The sequence below is a fragment of the Toxotes jaculatrix genome, chromosome 18 (genome assembly GCF_017976425.1).
Source record: "Toxotes jaculatrix isolate fToxJac2 chromosome 18, fToxJac2.pri, whole genome shotgun sequence".
Lineage (NCBI taxonomy): Eukaryota > Metazoa > Chordata > Actinopteri > Toxotidae > Toxotes > Toxotes jaculatrix.
The window spans coordinates 16,340,398-16,355,400 of NC_054411.1; the positions used below are offsets into that span (position 1 = coordinate 16,340,398).

A 15,003-nucleotide genomic window follows, 5' to 3' on the forward strand; every position below is an offset into this window, starting at 1 on the left:
ATTTAAATTTGTTTATTTATTTATTTAAATTGTTTTTTTATTTGTTTATTTTATTGTTTATTTTAAATCGAACCGCAAAATTAGCGGAACGAAACACACAGGTTCCTCTAAACCACCCGGAATATTTCCTAGCCCACTGAGCAACCGGAAGTTGAAAGGTTCTAACGTTCATGTGCGCAGATGTTGACAACAAAAAGTGTCTTAGGAAAAAAATAATAACAAGGAGTCACAGGGGAGATATACGAACCTCAAAATAAAACATGTCCGACAACGAAGACAAGTAAGTAACGACACAGAGTTTTAACAAATTATACTGAGCGGCGTTTTTACACAATACAACGTGGGCTAACTGGCTAACTGACGTTTAGCCAGTTAGCTTGCAGAACCTCCCTGTATAAAGTTTTCCTGTGGTCTTTGTCATGACTATTTTTGTCTCGTTTGTAGCTTCGATGATGGAGATTTTGATGATGCTGAGGAGGATGAGGGATTAGATGATCTTGAAAACGTGGAGGATGTAAGTTCGCCGTTTAATTGTTTAACAGCCAATTAGCTTTTGCGTAACGAGCCACTAGAATCACGTTTGTTGCTGGCGTTGTCCGCCGCTGTTTTGAGATTATGTGTCAATATAATATGTGGTCAATATTCAGTGAGTCCAAAGCGGTTTTATTTTTTGTGTTTGTGAGCAGGATGACCAAGAGAATGTGCAGATCCTACCGGCAGGAGAGGGCCAGCAGGCAAACCAGAAGAGGATCACAACACCATACATGACCAAATACGAGAGAGCCAGAGTACTGGGGACACGGGCTCTGCAGATAGCGTGAGTGTTGTCATATGTGTGAACCTCCTCTCTGTGTCACGGTTGTCATGAGGCCACAGTGTCCTGAGTTCAGATCTGGTCTCTGCACACTGTTTTACACTCTTACCCTCTGTGTTCACTGTGTTATGGCCATATCTCATAGAAGAGGGAGGGCTGTGTGTGAGCGCAGACAAGTACCAGCACCTGAGGGAAATTAATTGTTAATGCCCTCTAACCGTTTGGCCATCAGTTCTCTTATAATCACCATTTCTCAAAAATGTCTCCTGTGTTTACTTCTTGTAAAACCACAAATAATCACCCCTAAAGTTATGACACGGTATATTGAGCTGTTGGGTCAAATTAATTGGTTTAAAACTATGGCAAAGCTTGACATAGGTAGCAACCAGGAATCAGCCAGGTTCCTGTCTGTTAGATGAACAGTTCTATCTTGACAGCGATTTTTGTCTTTTGCAAAAGCTACATGGTTTGTTTGAGTGGACTTATTGGTACCATTAATGTAATTAGGATGAATACCCAGCCACAGCTGTATTGCAATTAGTTTGGATGTTTGGAAGCAACTTTATTAGTTAGACTCTGCCATTGGCATACTGACTATTTTACCATACCTGTGTATCTGCTGGCTTCAAACAGGATGTGTGCTCCAGTCATGGTGGAGCTGGAGGGAGAAACAGACCCCTTACAAATAGCCATGAAAGAGCTTAAGTAAGTGACAATTTTTATTGTTTTGAAATGTCTGTTATCGTTCATAAATTTAGGTTATAGCTCCTTCTTTAGTTTCTTTTTCTCATTATTGAAAAAGCAGGACTCTGAGTTTCTCTCTGCTTCCCCAGTGTCTTACCTTCACTTTTGTTTGTCTCCTCCAACAGGAGCAGAAAGATCCCCATCATCATCCGCAGGTACCTTCCTGATGGTAGTTATGAGGACTGGGGTTGTGATGAGCTCATCATAAGTGATTAAACAACTTATCCAGTATGCACTGACAAAACAGTACATGCGGTTTTACACCCTCGGACCAGGTCAGTCGGCTGCACAAACCCAGAGGATTCTGTAGACTGATGTCGTCCTGTTGCTGTTCATACGTCCATTTGATCCCCAAAATTATCACATGACTCTCTACATGAAATGTATCAATTAGCTCAAAGAACTGTGGAAATCAGGTCGGTGTGTTATTTGAAGGTTGATACTCCTATAGTCTGACTGGTGCTACTTTTAACGCAACTTAAGCAAAATTCTGAGTTTGTACCTACTTTACTTCCCGTTTTAAGAGCTGCATTAAAAAGAACGACCACAAGGGGGAGATATAACTTAAACATTTACATTGTTTTACTAAATGATCTGACGTAGTTATTCCATTTGTTATTTTGAAGGAGTGAGGTGATCTGTGTAAAATATCGTTTTTATAGTTTAGAATAAACCCTTTTGTATAAATAACCACGTCTCATTCATATCACATACACTGACTCTCACACACTGTGTAATGAGTTAGAAGTTCTGCTCTGGGTTAATATTTTGTTGCAGGGATTTTACAGTATAATCATGTTAAAGGCCAGATACACCTGAACAAATGGGAAGACCAGTTAAGCTGAAGTAAGTGCAAGAGTGTTGTTTATTTGGCTTGAACCTACATCATATTACACTGCTAAATCATATTTCAGGCTTAGGAGTAATTAAGCAATTCATCCAAATGTCCACCGCTAAGTGAGCTTTCCAGCATTTTGCAAAGTGTTTGTTATTTCTTTACTGTTTGATCACTAGTGCGAATGCCAGATCAATTCTGCATCGGATGGAGAAGTGCTGTCGCTCTCATGATGCTCCCACCCCCAAACACAGATACACGAAGGAACCAAACAGTCGGTGTATTGTTTAGGGGAAATGGGTTGTTGCCCAGGCAGAGTGAGGGACAGTGCATGGTTGAAGTAAAAGGGGGCTGAAGGTTTGCGAGACAGAGAGGATTAACAGCTTTGTTGTAGAAGAGAATGTATGATGATACTCCAGCCTCTGGTGGCTTATTTGTTCAGTGTGTGTGTGTGTGTGTGTGTGTGTGTGTGTGTGTGTGTGTGTGTGTGTGTGTGTGTATGTGTACAATGTGCATGGCATGTAAATAAAGATGTTGTAAATGATGCACCTGGAGAACAAAACAGCCAATACACAAAGCGATCAAGGCACTTTCTGAGAGGCTGGAATCAGTGTTTTCTCATCTGTCTCGCAAAGATTAAAAATATCATTAGCAAGAATCCAGTTTCTACTGGTATCTGTAACTGTGTGTAGCTACAGTCATGTTATTGATTTCTGAAAAACTGCTTTGGTCTGTGAGACTTTTGATTGGAGGAGACAGCGCCTCAGGGTGACGCTGCACTCCTTTCATGGAGCGGAGAGGGCTGCCCATGTGACACTCACCAGCACCCGCCACAGTGAGGCCACCATCAGGTCGCCCTCAACCCGGCTAAGAGTATGACTAATATCTTCTGACTTATTCTTTTGCTCATTATTCTCCATTTTCCACTTCATTTGTTTGTCTTTTTATCTTATCTGTCTTTATTTAGTCCTCAGTGGCATCGTTGTGCCCCGCACATTATTGCTTTCTCTGTTTATTCACCTTCTCCTGTTCAGTTTTGAAACAGTGGTTATCATACAACTATTACTGGTTTGTTATCTGTCTTTTTTCCCAACAGTTATGTTCTTTCAGCTGTTGTGCCCTGATGATTCCCTGTGACTTTTTATTGCACTAATGTTTTTGGGGTTTAAATCAGACTCATGTATGATGGATTGTGAAAAGATGGAGTCTTACTTTTAATTCTTCGGATCTTGTATGTTGTGTTTTTTGGAGCCTCTTTGTAACGTGTTTCTCTATGATTCAGTCTTTGTGGATGTGTAATCTGATTTTGGTCCATTATTGCTCTGCACTGTAAGCTGACCCTGCAGCTTCTGCTCATCCTGGCTCTACTGCTCCTGGCTGACACCTGCTTTGACAGTTTACTTATTTATGATTAACTTTTTTTGTTTTTACTTTTGGAATGTTTAATCCAATGTTTTTAATCCAACCTGAATTTTTTCTTTTTCAGTGGGTGGGGTGAGTGTGGGCAATGAGAGGAGGAGGGTGGGTAGCGGGGGTTGCAGGGTCTGTGCAGAGAGTGTATGAGAGTCCCTTTGTATCCCAGTGAAGCTACAGGCCAGGCGGTTATGGGTAAGGCTCCCTCATTGCCCTGTTTCCCCCCCCCCCCCCCCCCCCCCCCCCCCCGGCTCCCCTTCAATGGCCCTCTTTGTCTCCAAAGTATCACACAGCCGATTAAAAAGAGGGAATTAGGGGTCAGGCTTAACCTGCAACACAGAGAAACACGCACACATACGTGCACACTATAACAAGACCTGAAACATGCCTATAGGCATGCAAACCCCCCTTCTGAGGCTGGATGGGTTCAAGTTCAGTCGGAGGAAACGTTGAGCTGCAGTGATCAGTCACAGAATGTGAATATGGATCTGATGACGCTTCTGCTACTATTGTGTCTCATTCACTGCCTGCACATACGAGGCACCGTCACTCATGTTCAGCTGACCACTGCTAATGGTCAGCTGTGGACTGCTGTAGCTGTGAGCTGAGTCGCAGCCAGCTAAAGTGAATTATCCGTTAGCTGAACAGATTATGCTGAGAATGTGAGCAGTGCTTGAGCTGTTAGATGCCATGAAGGCATGTGCTTTTGTTGTTTTGTGTTACTAATAATGAGAAGATGAGAATTTGTCGCTTTCATAACAATGGGAATGTTTCTAAAATGGGAGGCAATTGGATGTTTGACATTCATCTAATTGTTTCTAATTATACTGTAGTTTTTATTCAGACTGGGATGTTTTATTGATTATTTCCATTATTTGTCCCGTTGTGAAAATGTTTCGAGACACAGACTTGTTTTAAGGCAGAAATAATAGCTTTATTTCAAGTGAGAATAAAAGATCATTAGTCATCATCACATGTTTAGGCTTTCGCTCCTGCTGTTATGTAGAAGTTGCGCTGCTGTGCTGTGCTGGCAACAGTTATGCAAGAATGGAAAGATTAAATACTAAAATGGCAGTAACAGTCAAAAGTTTTCTTCCAAACTGAGAGAAGCGATTAACTGCGCACACAAACGTATAACATATATAAATAGGAAATGTAAAATTCATAGCGACATTACAGATAGCAATGAAGATGTAAGATTAACTCTGCCTCTTGTGCTGGAGGTAAATAGTTAAGTAAAAATGGGCTTTAAGCACCATTAAAAGAAGCAGTGCTGCATGCATATGGTTCAGATCTGTGTCCAGAAGTGATAAAGAATATTTCAGTGATAAACATAAAAACAATAAGCAAATTAAAAAAAAATTTTCACTCTCCCATGAGATACTTAAAGTACAGTTCTGTGTAGGAGCTGAAGGATAGAAATTCCATGTGGAAACACATTAGACCAAAGAGAGCTGAGAAAAAGACACACAAAAAAAAGAACAGGTTAACTAATAGTTAAAAATTGGAAAGACACAAACAGGAGTTAAGAAAATACAGCTTGTTGTCTCTATGTGTTAGTAACAGGTATTATTAAGGACAAGGCACGTTTTATATTTAATATTAGGGCGTGTTAAAACGCTTTAACTCCTGGAAGCTTTATTCGCTCAATCTCTGGCAACTGTTTCTCAGTATTGGCATCAACCACATCGAAACCGTCTTAAAATTGTTTTTTTTTTTTTTTAAAGACACACAACTACAATCAAAAAATGTGACATTTCACATTGAATACTGTCCTATATACACACTTTGAATGACACACAAGGGAAAAGAAAAGGCAGTGGTGCAGACTTTCAGTGGAGATAATAATGGCAAAAAGCATTCGACAGCATTATTACAGTCAATTGTTAAAACGCCGCAAAAGCCTCTCATGTATTCTATGACTCTTTGCAATCACGGTCAGTGAAAACAAATTATCCAAGTATAAATAGAATTGTCTGTTGTCATGAATGTTCCACGTGAAAACGGCAGATACTCACTAAAATCCTCACGCTCATCAGTGCCTTTGTGGAAAAAAAAACTGCATCAGGAACTTTTGACACCAATACATTTTCATAAAATTTACAATGTCACGTTGGACAAATGCTGACAGCTGAGAGAGAACTAGTTAGCTACACTATGTAAGGTAGTTTTGAGTGTCACGTTGGGAGAAACATCTAAAAAATCTGTTTCTTCTCTCTATATAAAGTTTTGGTCTCAAAACTTTGGTCGTTTTGCAAATATTCCATATCTGTATGCATTAATATATGTACATTTGTAATTTCAAGTACATTTTTTAAAAACTATACTGATAACAGTTAATCTTTTTTTATTTTTGACTAAATATACATTTCACTTAAGAAAACTCAACATGGTTTTATGGCATTTTCCTTCCATGCATGTTCATTGTGTGTACAAAAGGCATTTGAAGTGAACACAGCACAACAATTTGAATTAAATAGGGACGAATGTGCCTCAGAAACCAACAGAATGTTATCAGTATTTGTTGCATTGATTTCCAAAAGCAATACAAAACTAACATCTGTTTGATTAAAGGTCAATCTTGCCTGAGAAATAAATGGGCCACAGCCAAATGATTTGGCACTCCCCTCCTCTGGTACAAATAAAACATTTTACAATAGGATGAATCTGACTCCCTCTCAGTCACATCCTTCTTAACACAGGTCGAGGTTCTGATCTTGAAGTTATATATTCCACATTTGGATGTAGTAAATTCTCACTGTGTGTCCTGGTCCCTGTTGCTGCAGACCCCTCCGTTGGTCTGTTGGGGTGTAGAGACTACAGTGTCCCTCCTCTGATACACAGGGAGTCACCAAACCAATGGGGACACGATCCTTTACCACCTATGAACACTGCTAATTGTGTCGTTTGAAGTGCCAGAGGCTTTGCTGCTGTGAATCTGACCTGGAACTCTGTGGTGGTGAGCGAGTGTTTTTTCTTTGCACCATCAAAGTAACACACTCTCTGACTACTACACTGTGCGCCCCAAATAATCGACCACGTTTCGAGAGCGCCACGCTCCGAGCCCATCCTTGGGCTGTGACAGCATTTCTGCATCTGGGAAAGGGCAGAGCGGGGGTTCTCCCCTTCTGCCTCCCCAGCCTCCTCCCCCGGTGCCTGCCCACTCCCCCCAGCCCAGACCACTGTGACCTCCAATACCACCAGCACTCCTGCTGTTGTTGCTGCTGCTGTTGCTCCTTGGGTCTGACATGGGGGCTGAACCTGCACCAGTGCCCTCTGGTCTCGTTGTCTGTCATGGCCGCGACAGTGTTGTGTAGACAGGCTGTTCCCAGTGCGTGGGGCTATGCGACTGCGGTACGCTGGCTGGGTCAGTGATGGGTGTGTACAGGGGCCTCTGGGAGGGCCCCATGTAGGAGAAGGCTGAGTACAAGCCTGAGGCCTGGCTGGAGTGGGCGTAGTACGACCCTGAGGCCTGGTGATCAGCATATTCAGCAAACTGAGCCCTGGAGGCCAGTGAAGGGAAGGCAGAACTGTAGTGAGGAAGGGTGAGGGGCGTGTACGTGACATGGGAACCTGCTGAGACTGCCTCTGCAAAGTGACCCCCAGCACCTCCGGCCTCACTCTTGATCTGGGCCTTGGATGGGTCAGAGCCTATAGGGGAGCCATGATGTTGCTGCGGCTGCTGCTTGGAGAGCCAGGCTGCTGAGTGTCCACTGGCTGCTGCCAGAGCTGAGGAGATGCCATAGGTGTATGGTGAGGTCGGAGAAGCTGTTGCAGTTGCTCCTCCCCCAGCACTCTGCCCAACCCCTGGGTGCCCATTTGGGGGAAGGTACTGGTCAAACTCATTGACATCAAAAGGCTCCATGTTGGCCATCACCTCGTGGCTTATCTCACCGATGTCCACATTACCAAAGTCGATGTGAGGTTTCCCAGATCCCGGAGCACCTGAGCTTCCTTCTGCTCCCATTGTCCCACGGGAGCCCCCGTTCCCAGCACCCTCTCTCTTTCCATCCCCTGCCTTCCCGGGCTGAGGCTCTGTCTTGGGAGTGGTGGGAGGTGTGGGAGGACTGTGGCTCTGACCTGTAGAGACACAAGAAATCATGTAGTTACAGAATCAAACCGTTATCTGTCTGTGTGCCGAACTACCCAAGGTGCACCCAGACTAATATAACAGTGTGACAGGGTTGGTATCAGTGGGGTAGTGGAAGGGAGCCCGCAGCCCACCTGCAGCATGAGGGTGTTGCCCATCTGCCAGAGGGGACCCGGCTCCCCCACTGTGGGCCACTTCCAGGTGGAGGCCCTTGTAGTGGGATTGGCTGTGGCTGGCCTCACCCTCCGAATGGCCGTCGGCCTCACTTCCTGACCCGGAACCAAGCTTTCCATTCTTGCGACGTCGTGGCTGGTATTTGTAGTCGGGATAGTCCTTCTTGTGCTGCTTCCTCAGCCTCTCTGCTTCCTCGATGAAGGGTCGCTTGTCACTCTCATTGAGAAGTCTTGGACAAAAAGAAAATATGAAGGTAGTTGCATTTGTTTACGTGTAAAGAACAAAAGAAAAAGCTCAAAACATCTGAGAGCATTTAGAGCATGTGTAATCACTAACACAAATACTAAAAAAATACACATTGAGATGAATTCTTTAAGGCTCAGTATTCCGGTGGAAGTCGGTGACCTGGATTAATGCACATCAAAGAATATAACACACAGTATGTGGCTTTAAATTATCTTTCACCGATAACAGTGATATGATTTCAATGTATATTGAAACATTGTGCAGAATGTAAAAAAATGTTTTTTGTTGTTCTGGTTATCTTATTCATTCACTGCGTCTGCACAGCTGTATCTAATGTCATGCCTGCCAGAGGCTTTTGACTGCTGGACTGTAATTAAATAATGTAGGCCATAGCCCCTTATTACTACTGCTGGCAGGAGTGGCATGAGAAACCCCTGACCTTCCTCAGCCTCCCTGCTCATCATGTTTTTGAGCCAATTAACCAACCATGCCTGAGCCCAAGGTCAAGTCTTCATCTAATTAATGTTGGATCCACAAGGTTAATGAATTTAACCTTTGTGACCTTTCTTGTCAGCAGATAGTGAGTATTCTGTATAGGAAAACCGCAAAGGAGAGGGGATTCTGTGAAATAGAGCCTGGATGGTCGGACAGAGCTTTAAACTTGAAGAACTAGCCCCACACTTTTAAATATATGAAGTTTTAATAACATGAAAGATTCTCCAGTATCAAAATGTACTCATGTGTTCAGTATGAGCGGAACAGCTCTGAAAACACCCTCTTATTTGCTCTGGCTACATGGCCAAGAAGTAAACAGTGTATGAAGTTAGCCCAGATTCAGAGGCATGTGACCATGGCACACTCACAGCAGATACACAGATTCTTGGCTGATGAGCTGTGACCAAAAGTGAGGAAATCAGGCAGTGTGGCCTACCCCGTCTTCTAAAAGTTGCATACAACTAATTTACAACAAATGCATTTTGCAGTAAAAATAATGCCACAGAAAAACTTATATAAGGCGATGTTGTGTTGCTACATTTTCTAACAAGGTCACAGTTGTGTCTTTTTTCATTAGAGAATTACAGCCATAATTATATTAGGCAGAGCAAGAAAGATTTAAGACAAAAATAAAGTACAGAGATGAATACTGCATGTGAGCAAACACCTGACGTTGTGCCATTCTGTGAAATCAATCTAAGCACTAAACATCCTGCACCGCTAGTAATGGCATCATCAGAACAGTTTTTTTTAGTAATACTGTAGCCTATGTTTGTATGCTGCTTTGTTAAAATAAAGTTAAAGTGCAGTAGATGTTGCTTTTTTTTTTTTAACTGAATGTCCTAACTGGTTTGTGCTCCTTCTGTCTCCACATTTCACAGGTACTACACTGTGAGTGTGAGCATCATCGGAACAGTACAGACACTGGACAGTAGGTGGACTATCAGCGCTCAACTATCCACATAAAGTGGCCTCCTCACCTCCACAGCTTCCCCAGGGTCTTGCTGAGCTCCGCGTTGTGCAGGTGCGGGTGTTGGTCTGCCAGTTTCCTCCGCGCCGCCTGCGCCCACACCATGAAAGCGTTCATGGGCCTCTTCACGTGCGGCTTGTTCTTGCCTCCGGTGTTCACGCGCACGGGCATGGGCACGAGGGTCCAGTCGTAGCAGTTGAGCACCTGGCTGACCGCCTCACGGATTCCCGCGGGGAAGCGGTCGTCCTCTTCGACGGACGAGCAGCCCGCCGACGCATCGTCCAGACCCGCCAGCTGCGGCTGCTGCTGTTGCTGCCCGTGGAGAGGCGAGTCCCCCCCGCCGGTCGCACCAGAGGAATGACCCGGAGACAGGGATCGGCTGTCGTCCGACATCCCTGGACTGAGCTCAACCTCCGATAAGCTCTGCTCCTCTCTGGACATCTTCCTACACACGCGCGCGAACCTCCAGGTGCGCAGAGGATGCAAGGCCTGTTCCTAAATTCTCAGCTCTACCTGTCGGGTCCCTGTTCCTGTTTATCCCTACAGTGGCGCACGGAGTGTCTGCGGACCGCTGTCTGATCTGTCCCTCTGGTTTCCTCTAAGTTATAATATAAACTGCCAGTCTGTCTCTACTCTCAGCCTCCGTTGCAAAACTCTGTGAGGGTTCCACATTAAAGTTCTTTCCATCCGTGTTGTTGGTATCATAGGCGGCTCAGTGCGCACCTTGGACCCCAGTTTACCTGCTAATGCACAAATGTCTGCGCCAAACTCACCCGCTCTCACTTCCCTCCTGACTTCCCCTTCTCTCTCTCTCTCTCTCCTCCGTGTGTCCCGCGATTGAAATCCAACAGCAAAGACCTGGAACAGCAGAACGATGAGGAATTCAGTCAAAAAGAAAGAAGAAAAAAAACCCAGAGGTAGTGACAGTCCCTGTTTCTCTGGGCGACTAAAACTTCACCAGCACCTGTAGATAGACTGTATTTCCATGGAGGAGGCGCTGTCGTCTGCTAATCTGTTTTTTTTTGGGCTCGAATTGGGCTCGATTTTGCACCATTTCTTTCTCTCCGTCGCAGTTATAAAACCTAAAAGCCTGGTGCTGAAAGGATTGGAAGATTGCCCCACCCCAGCTTTTTTTTTTTTTTTTACCCAATAAAATAGTTCTTTTGTAGGAGTTCTTACAGCTATGTCCCCATAAAGTCTTCACCTTTCACTTCACCACTAGCAGCATTCACACGGATATGAGGAGACTCTCAGCTGAATGTCATGAGTGTTGGAGACATTTACAATACAAGATTAGAAAGACAAGTTAAAATCCGTACGAGAAACCAGGTGAGGCACAGTCGTCCCACAGAGGCCCCTGCTATTTATCCAATATTCATTTATAGACAGATTTGCCATAATGACACAGAATCTTGTCAAAATTCAAACAAGCTACTGTTCAAGGTTTTGCAGTTATTCCAAGCTCCCCGGGGAGAAGGTGTTGTAATGATACGAGGCCGCAGCAGCACAGACCTTGGATTTATACCCTGCAGCTCTTGGATAAACATGGCCTGGCGCTGGAAATATAAACCGTCGTGTACGTGCGTGTCAGGACGCGTGTGTGAATTAGACAGTGTGTGTTTGTCAAACAGGGGCAGGTCTATCGGAGGGAGCAAAAAAAATGTCTCCTTGTTTTGTCGATTAAATCAACACCCTGCCTCGGACTTTACTTCCCGAATCAGCGAACTTCCTGTGAACCAGCAACACTGGTTTGTTTTCTTACTTCGGTGTCGTATTGCAGGAAAATTAGGAATCTTGCCCAAGTCTGGTGACATTATGAGATAGGACGTCAGTTTAAGGAGTTTTCGTGTGTTAAGTGGCGGAATAGACTCGAATAAGACACAAAAATGCCCACCATTTCTTTCGTTTCTTTTTTTTTTTTTTTAACCTTTAGGACATTCATTTATGTTTGCATCTCAGATGATATACAGGAACGTTCATTTCTTTCTTCTTCGTCTCTTAAACTTGGCAGTTGGCTGGTCGCACAGTTAATTGACAGACAACGCTGCAGTGTGGCTCTTCAGAAAAGTTCTACGTGTTCCCAAAACCAGCTTTTAATTAACATCAGAGTAATGTCAGGAGCTGGATCCATTTCACACACTCTGTGTGTGTGTGTGTGTGTGTGTGTGTGTGTGTGTGTGTGTGTGTCTGTGTCTGTGTCTGTATCTCTGTGTGTGTGTATATAAAGCTTCACCATCTGTCCGAGGCGTATTAATGATGAATGATATCCGCCTGCCACCTGGTCCGCGAGGCCACTTAACAAACTGCCGTCACGTCGCAAACGCCGCGCGCGAGGCACCGAAATGCCTCCTTGCGCACGTGTTTTCCGTGCTTGGATGACACGCTGCTTCCCTACAGTGTCGCTCCTATGAAAGAGAGCAAAGAGCAGCGGTCGCGCATCACTTGACCGAGTGGTGATGATTTCCATTCGTCACTGAACATATAAATGATAAAGTGTGTTATTTCCTTTAACTCACGGCGGCGCCTAAAAGTAGGAACAAACAAGCCGATGAAGGTCTCAGAGGATACTCGTCTGTCCGCTTAACACGCCCTTCAGTCTGCGATAGCAAGTGTCATATGAATCATTGTCTGAGCACATAAACACTGTTTTCCACACACCATTAAAATCACGCTTGTTTTTAATTTACATTTCTGAGCACATTTACTGTGTGTAATGAATTTGGGCTATGTGAACTCATTATCGCCGCTTGACTTGCCAATAAGTTGGCCTTAATTTGCTTGTTTTTTTTTTCAGTTAGTTTTACAATAGCTCATATTTGTCTGTGATGCCTGTTTAGAGTTGTCTCATATTCTCTTGCAATTTCTAAAAACGTCTTCCTTCGATATTTTATCGATTCGCTTTTCTTAGTATGACAAGAACCTAACCTCGGTTAGTCGAACAGAAAATAAAAATCTTGAATTTTAAATTAGGAAAAAAAAAACTTGTACAAACAAATGATCATCAAGGGAAAATCAAATTAAAAGGAAACCATATCAGAAATCAACATGAAACAGGACGACTTGTTGCACTGGCAACAACAACAGCAGCAGCGCTGTCACTATTACAACAGAGATTATGTTTGTGACCAGCATCCTTATCAAAAACTGCTGTTCGTAAGCTTTACACCATATTTAAACAGTTAAAACATTTTATAACATTTCTAGCCTCAGGTGGTTCTACACACATAAAAAATGTCCTCGAATTTTATACTGAAGTTTCAGAATGGCCAAATCTGTCACATTCGGATCCGTGTACAAGCACAGCCCATAGATCACAAAAACTAAAAGCGCTGTTAATAACTATCAGGGCGACGTTAACGATTAATAGAGGTAACATTATATCTCTCATTCTGAGTCAGGGATCTTCTCTGTGATTCCGAGGAGGAGAAATAATCAAATCGCAGAGTCAGAGCCACCACCACCAGCAGCAGCTGCTGCAGAGAGGAAAGAGTTGGAAATGCTAAGCGCCTTACTTCAGTAATGAGAAAAGGAGGTCGCCGGTTTAGCACGAGAATCCGTGAGTTCCCGAGTTTCCAAAGTGACGCTCGCTCCCCAGCCCCCTCGCTCGCGCTGCCCGAGTATGAATGCCTGCTCTGTGTGTCGGTACCGGGGCTTAAAGAGCTCCTTGTATGAGGCTGAGAGGGAAAAAAAAAGAAAAAAAAAAGAAAAAGAGATGCTCGGGAGGACAAGTCTTAAAGGAGCAGCGCACAAGTCTATGGGTGTAGACTCGGAGAATTCTGATTGGTTGAGGAATGGTTTACTCTCTCTGTCTATCTCGAAAAAAAACAAACATTTGAGGTTTTGTTTTTCTCAAAATGTGTCTGAGGACGTGAGATGCGAGCGTGTGTAAATTGGTCAATTGTGCGCATGAAATTAGCCTACTCTGCTTATTTTACAGAGTGATGTAGTTTATAGATACCCACCTGTAGTACAGGCCTGAGACATTGTACAGAGATTTTCTTTGGATGTTAACTTGATAACAAGTTAATGCCATTTGCATTTTTGTCTATTAAATTAAAATGATCTTTTTTTTTTAAATTTACAGGCTACCTGTAGCATCTAAATTAGATTTATTAGGTATATTAAAATTAAACCTGTTCCCGAACCCAAACATAGTGTTAGTGTAACTGGTTTGCATTCCCAGGTCAACTCCAACATTAAATCAAATGTCGGGAGTTTATTAAATCGTGTTTAAGGAACAAAACTATCAATTTGACTGATTTTATTTCAGCTGAGAAAAACTGTTCTCGCGTTGAGGAAACAGACGCGGTTTAAATTCTGTCTCTGACAGATCTACGAATTAAGAAAATCAGATCAGAGGCCTCACAAGCAGGCAGAAGTTATGGCAGTTATGGCTGTTGCTCAAGATGCGACTGCTGGAGAAAACGTCGCACCTTTGCGCAGCTCACTGCCCCTATTCACAACCAATTAAAGATAAACTGGCAGATCAGAGGCCAGTTTTAGACGGAAACATGTATAAAGGCCAAGGTTTTGGAATTTGCACCAGGGATGGAGCGAGAGAATCGCGCAAATAGAGTTTATCCACTTGGTCTCAGGGCGAAATGTAGAAACTGAGATGGAAATCACACCATAAAGGTTTATGCTAAATCATAACATTATGAAGCGGATATAAGATTTAAATGCACACATTTCTTTTAAGTAAAGAGTGATTTATATATTTATTTTATTTACTTTATTGGCTTATCCATTTCTATTCAGCAGCACATCACAGGCATATAGAACATAATCAGTTAAAGGCCCCTGAAAGACTGTGTGGCATCGTCCGTGTGTGAGTGTTGTAATTGCATCACCACCTCTAACTGAGAGCCACAGCTCGCGTTCAAAACCAAACAGTACTGCAAGTAAACGCAGACAGGAGAGACGAGAGGGGACATCATGGGCCGCACGGAGACAAACACAAGCGCTGTTCTTCACAACAATGACCCCTTGTATCCCCGCCATGCGACACACTGGCCCCCAATCCAAAAATCACCACTTTTTTTTCATTATCCATGAATGTTGACTGTGATAAGGGAATCCTAACCATGAGTGCATCTCTCTGTCTGATTCTCTGCCTCTTTCATTCCTCCTCTCCCCTCCTTTCTTTGCGCCCTTTGTTTTATCTCAGGTGAATTGTAATCATGTGATCAAAACGAGCACCCCCTTCCCCCTTAAATGAAAAA

The 15,003-nt window shown here is 43.4% G+C and overlaps 2 protein-coding genes across 4 annotated transcripts; one reads left to right on the forward strand and one right to left on the reverse strand.

Annotated features, from left to right (window-relative positions):
* The first annotated feature begins 125 nt into the window (after window positions 1–125).
* polr2f (RNA polymerase II, I and III subunit F) lies at window positions 126–2,846 on the forward strand. Its single transcript, XM_041061946.1, has 5 exons — window positions 126–280; window positions 445–514; window positions 687–817; window positions 1,448–1,519; window positions 1,684–2,846. The coding sequence occupies exons 1-5, from the start codon at window positions 261–263 to the stop codon at window positions 1,772–1,774; spliced, it is 384 nt and encodes a 127-aa protein (XP_040917880.1). The 5' UTR covers window positions 126–260; the 3' UTR covers window positions 1,775–2,846.
* Window positions 2,847–4,715: 1,869 nt separating this feature from the next.
* On the reverse strand, window positions 4,716–13,424 carry sox10 (SRY-box transcription factor 10). Of its 3 annotated transcripts, none has more exons than XM_041061945.1 (4): window positions 13,294–13,424; window positions 9,792–10,639; window positions 8,139–8,299; window positions 4,716–7,886 (listed from the first exon to the last, which is right to left on the reverse strand). In XM_041061945.1, exons 2-4 carry the CDS (start codon window positions 10,220–10,222, stop codon window positions 7,099–7,101), a joined length of 1,380 nt encoding a protein of 459 aa, XP_040917879.1. In that variant the 5' UTR covers window positions 10,223–10,639; window positions 13,294–13,424; the 3' UTR covers window positions 4,716–7,098. The 3 variants fall into 3 exon arrangements, with proteins under 3 accessions (XP_040917879.1, XP_040917877.1, XP_040917878.1); XM_041061943.1 differs by having other exon boundaries at window positions 8,031–8,299; XM_041061944.1 differs by lacking the exon at window positions 13,294–13,424 and having other exon boundaries at window positions 8,031–8,299; window positions 9,792–10,830.
* Between the last annotated feature and the right edge of the window lie 1,579 nt (window positions 13,425–15,003).